General features: G+C 31.0%; 2 protein-coding genes across 2 annotated transcripts; one reads left to right on the top strand and one right to left on the bottom strand.

The window, feature by feature from the left end:
- Positions 1–274: 274 nt before the first annotated feature.
- Positions 275–2,736, bottom strand: LOC108741544 (putative RNA polymerase II subunit B1 CTD phosphatase RPAP2). Its single transcript, XM_025975685.1, has 7 exons — positions 2,464–2,736; positions 2,291–2,402; positions 2,067–2,231; positions 1,889–2,013; positions 837–1,766; positions 618–767; positions 275–478 (listed from the first exon to the last, which is right to left on the bottom strand). Exons 1-7 carry the CDS (start codon positions 2,541–2,543, stop codon positions 304–306), a joined length of 1,737 nt encoding a protein of 578 aa, XP_025831470.1. The 5' UTR covers positions 2,544–2,736; the 3' UTR covers positions 275–303.
- Positions 2,737–2,806: 70 nt separating this feature from the next.
- On the top strand, positions 2,807–4,594 carry LOC108741564 (actin-related protein 3). The gene is made up of 6 exons (XM_025975686.1): positions 2,807–2,943; positions 2,998–3,178; positions 3,264–3,572; positions 3,629–4,165; positions 4,228–4,311; positions 4,396–4,594. The coding sequence occupies exons 1-6, from the start codon at positions 2,900–2,902 to the stop codon at positions 4,489–4,491; spliced, it is 1,251 nt and encodes a 416-aa protein (XP_025831471.1). The 5' UTR covers positions 2,807–2,899; the 3' UTR covers positions 4,492–4,594.
- The last annotated feature ends 486 nt before the right edge of the window (positions 4,595–5,080 follow it).

The following is a 5,080-nucleotide window of genomic DNA, read 5'->3' as shown; positions in this document are numbered from 1 at the left end:
TAAAAACTTCAAAGAATATTAAATTTTATAAAAGCTACTCTCTTATTTGACTTTAATTTTTACAATATTTTGTATTTTAACAGATTACAGTTTAAATTTATTTCAAACGAACAAATTAATTAAGTCCATCTCTACAAGCAAAGAAATTCTGTAATATTTACGTTATTTAGAAAAGCAATTAAAGAATACACAATTTATGAATTTATGTGTGTACAGATCTTAGAGAAATGAAAAATAGTTTTTAGGTATTTATTTCTTCAAAGGAAAACAGCAATAAGTAAACAAAAATTTATTAAAATAAAACTACGCCTTTTCATTTATATAACGCTCAACAAAAGAATTTAAATCATTATACTTTAATACTATCTCACCTAAAAGATCTTCACTTTTTGCAAACGGTTTAAGGATCTGCTTGATATGATGTTGAGATCTAGTGCTATCGATTATTTCTTTCAGATATTCATTTCTAATACTCAATCTGAAAGACAAAAGTAAATTTCACTTATTATCTACTTATGTACTTAATAGCAATTCGTATTTTTATAGGTTGCAGACAAATATACCATATATTAAATCATCATTAAAAGAGTACGAAAGAATCGGTATTTTATACTTACATTCGAAGAATAATTATTCCAATTATATTCCAGATAATAGGTTTAAACACCACATTATTAGCTCGCAATTTAAATGTTTTTACAAGACCACTTATATCTGATTGTATATTATAAATCGAAAAATGAAGCAGTTCCGCAAAGTTCTGTAAGCTAAAAAAATAAGACGGACAATTTATAAGAAGTTTTAATTAAACATAAAAGTCTTATTGAAAGACTTACACTTTGTTGAGGGAATTAAGGAATACTTTCCTCCTTAAAGCATTCTGTGAATTAATGTCTGCTAGAGGCAACACAGCAGGTGGTCCTTCTTCCAAATTTTCGTCCTCTTTAGTGTCTATCTTCCCTTCTTTCTGCATTTTTTTACTAACAGACAATCTCTTATCATTGCCATCTTCCTCCTCAACTTCATATGGAAGCCCTTGCAAAAAAGATCTGACCTTTAAGTCCATAGTTTCACCTTCTTGTTTTAATTTCTCATAATCAGGTAGTGGTTTCAGTTCTCTACCAATTACCATCTCATCGAATTTATTGTCTGCTAATTCATTAACGTTTAAGTTTCTGCAAAGTTGTACATATTTTTGTTGCTGTTTTGTTTTGTCTTCGGCAAGTCTAAGAGAGTCCAATAATGTGCTCAGATGTTCTTCATGGAGCACTTGCCTCAGTTTGTCTTCGCCATGAAGAAAAATAAACGTCTCAATTGTAGCCCAATCGAGAAAGCATTTAGTAATATGTTCTATAACGTTATTTATGCTTTTACTTATATTGTTTGTATCACATAAAGATGGATTGGCTGACTTCTCCATCTTACGCTTTTCTGAAAATTTGCTTATTTTTCTCAAAGGGGTTTTATTTTTTTTCAATTCTATTTCAAAAGGCTTTTCGTCCTCGTTTTTTCTTTTTCTTTCTGTTTCTTCGTCTTTATCTTTGTTAATTTTTTGATATAATGTTTCTGGTTCTAATTCAGCAATAGTGGACATTCTTGAAGCACCGGGCAGGTATTTTGTGTTTCTCTGAACAGCAACTGACTTTTCAACTTCATATTCTGTTAATTCATCTAAAGAAGCCTTTGTAAAAGATGTAACGGATGTAAATTGAATGTCCTCAACAGGTTTTGCTATCCCCTGGTCGATTTCTTCACCTGGTAATCCGCTACATAAATTAAATAAAATAATGTTTATAAGTGATAAAGTTATTAGTTGGATACAAGTTAACACTATTAATTACATATATATTTAAATTAAATATTATACAGTCCATAATGTGAGGCTTACCTATTTCCAAAAGGCAGAAGATTAAAGTCAGGCAGATTATCATAAGATCGTAGCCACAAAGGACTTACTTCAATTTGTTTTTTAATGTGTAAACTTGCCTTATAACAAAAATTGCTACAATAATTCTACAACGGTAACATTTAAAAGTGTGCTATAGTATAAGTAGTTATTAACTTACTTTTCTGTCTGTTATATCATACACTTTATTGGCTTTGAATGAAATGTGAAACTGTTTTTTAGGCATTTCTGGTATTTTTTCAGAACATATAGCATATCCACAGACCTTATTTAATGCCCTTTCTTCCACAATATCCTGATAATAATCTTGATTTATATAAAGCAACTGCAATATGAAATAAAAAAAATGTATGATAATTACATATTTATATAATAAATACTAACACAATGGAGAAACGTTTCTATTCTTAGTCTTCCTTCAATCATAAATTCCACAATTTTCATAGCTCTTGTCTCAGACTCCTTCTTTTTTTGTAGTGTTATTAGAGTACTTTTTCTACATTCCAATGAAAAAATTAATTAAACTAGGAATAAACTGAATACTACAATGCACTTACATTTTTTCTCGCTGGTCAATTTGCTCGTTTTTCCTAACATTTTGTGATAAACGAAGGTAGTCCTCAAGGGAATCTTCCATGTTAACAGTTTACGAAATCACAAATTCGTTGCAAAAATAATAAGTTTATAGGCGATAATATACATATAAATAACAATAAGTTTTTTACATAATTTTAAAGCTTAACACTTTTTATTTGTTAATATTATGCATATAGAGCTTAACGAAAAACGCCATCGTTTTAAAGGTTATGTTCACTTTGACATTTATTTGTATTTCATGGAATTTTCATATTTTTATGGAATTTGAATAAGGTGGATGACGCATCCTTATCCATAATTCACTATTCATATTAACCGATAAACGTCAAGGCACAAGGTGTGGTAAATGTTTTTTAGTTAAAATTGTTATTTTATATTAAATTTAATTAGAAAAGCATGATCGGAAGACTTCCAGCTTGTGTTATTGATGTTGGAACGGGGTAAGTACGATATCCTTTCGTATTATCACTAGTAATATGCACTCTCAACACTAGGTACACTAAGCTCGGCTTTGCCTCAAATAAGGAGCCTCAATGTATAATTCCGTCAGCAATTGCTATTAAAGAGACTGCTAAAGTCGGCGACCAGTCGTCTAGGAGATTAGCTAAGGGTGTAGAAGATTTAGACTTTTTTATAGGTGATGAAGCTTTTGATGCAACAGGATATGCTATTAAAGTAAGTATTATGACGACACTGAATTGTTTTAACATTATATAAACAAATTAAATTGGTATAAGCTGCTACAATAAGTATGTTTTAGTATCCTGTTAGACATGGCTTGGTTGAAGATTGGGATTTAATGGAACGTTTCTTGGAACAATGCATATTCAAATATTTGAGAGCTGAGCCTGAAGACCATCATTTCCTTTTGACTGAACCACCCCTTAATACTCCAGAGAACCGGGAGTACACGGCGGAAATTATGTTTGAATCATTTAATGTGCCAGGACTTTACATTGCAGTTCAAGCTGTGCTTGCTCTTGCTGCCAGTTGGATCTCACGCTCACCTAGGACGTTCACCGGCATCGTGGTGGACAGTGGAGACGGAGTCACTCACGTTATTCCAGTAGTAAGTCACCAAGACCTACTTTTTTTATGGAATATTAAATTTTTGTTGTTTAATAGGCAGATGGATATGTAATAGGTAGCTGTATCAAGCACATCCCAATAGCAGGTCGTAATATTACCTATTTTATCCAGTCACTTTTGAGAGAAAGAGAGGTAGGCATACCCCCAGAACAGTCCCTCGAAACTGCAAAAGCTATCAAAGAGAGATATTGTTACATTAGTCCAGACATAGCAAAAGAATTCTCTAAATACGACGAAAATCCTAGCAAATGGATAAAACAGTATGAAAGTATTAACTCAATTACCAGAGAACCCTTCACGGTTGACGTCGGTTATGAACGGTTCCTGGGACCAGAAATATTCTTTCATCCAGAGTTTGCCAATCCTGACTTCACCACTCCTCTTTCCCAAATCGTGGACGATGTTATTCAGAAATGCCCTATTGATGTTAGAAGACCCTTGTATAATAACATTGTGCTATCTGGAGGCTCTACAATGTTCAAAGATTTCGGAAGAAGACTGCAGAGAGACATTAAACGTTCTGTTGATTTAAGGCTTAAGTTGAGCGAGAGTTTGGGAGGTGGACAAATTAAGGTAAATATTTTATACGAGAAAAAGCAAAAATTAAATTAATTTTATTTAAAACTATTTTTCAGCCAACGCCAATAGATGTAAAAGTGGTTTCACATAATTTGCAACGATATGCTGTTTGGTTTGGAGGAAGTATGTTGGCATCTACGGTAAGAATTATTGGTTCAGTTAGTTTAATTTGTTTTTTAATCGGCTTAAATGCCCCTCAATAATTTGTTTATATTCTGTTTCAGCCTGAATTTTACCAAGTGTGCCACACCAAAGCATCTTATGAAGAATATGGTCCAAGCATCTGTAGGCACAACCCAGTATTTGGTACAATGACTTAAAAAAGTGTTATTTTATGTCGTATTGTAATATAAAATTCCTCATACGGTGAAGAATTACTGTAAGGTTTTAATTTTATTTAATACATTCATACATATTGCTGTATTTTTTGTATTATTTCACTTAATTTTTTTGGAAAATAAAGTTGTATACATAATCATCTAGATATAATAAAAATAATATAATTAAATCGATTTTCGTTTAATTTCCGGCTTGTATTATTATTGCAAGCAAAAAACTTGTGCTATATTAAAAAAAATCATTTTTATTTATTTAATAGAAGATCGAAAAGTTTTTAATAAAAAAGTACCAAAAAAGAAATAAAAAATATGTACACATTTATAATTTCTTATATTTGTCTTCAAACACCCTGTATCTGCACTATTTTTTTATAGGTATGGAATGAAACAATTATTGACTGGCGTTTAAATTCTAGAATAATAACAATCATTTAATAATTTAATTAGGACGCAACAGGGGACAACAAAAAAACGAATTTTGATTTTCTTTTAATTATTTCTATTATATAAAGAGCACTTTTCTTAATTTTAGCATGATATCATTTCTCTACTGGCAACAACAAAGTGGAAG

The sequence above is a fragment of the Agrilus planipennis genome, unplaced genomic scaffold (genome assembly GCF_000699045.2).
Source record: "Agrilus planipennis isolate EAB-ADULT unplaced genomic scaffold, Apla_2.0 scaffold232, whole genome shotgun sequence".
Taxonomy (NCBI): domain Eukaryota; kingdom Metazoa; phylum Arthropoda; class Insecta; order Coleoptera; family Buprestidae; genus Agrilus; species Agrilus planipennis.
The sequence above is the reverse complement of the archived record's forward strand: the minus strand, read 5'-3'. Positions and strand labels throughout refer to the sequence as shown.

Bases quoted from the DNA above. Each gene is read 5' to 3' on its own strand.
- LOC108741544 (XM_025975685.1), bottom strand. From the start codon at position 2,543: ATGGAAGATTCCCTTGAGGACTACCTTCGTTTATCACAAAATGTTAGG. The intron at 768-836 runs GTAAGTCTTTCA...TTATTTTTTTAG, and splicing joins CTTAATTCCCTCAACAAAGT to CTTACAGAACTTTGCGGAAC. The intron at 479-617 runs GTAAGTATAAAA...TTTGTCTTTCAG, and splicing joins GGAATAATTATTCTTCGAAT to ATTGAGTATTAGAAATGAAT.
- LOC108741564 (XM_025975686.1), top strand. From the start codon at position 2,900: ATGATCGGAAGACTTCCAGCTTGTGTTATTGATGTTGGAACGGG. The intron at 2,944-2,997 runs GTAAGTACGATA...TCTCAACACTAG, and splicing joins GTTATTGATGTTGGAACGGG to GTACACTAAGCTCGGCTTTG. The intron at 3,573-3,628 runs GTAAGTCACCAA...GTTGTTTAATAG, and splicing joins TCACTCACGTTATTCCAGTA to GCAGATGGATATGTAATAGG.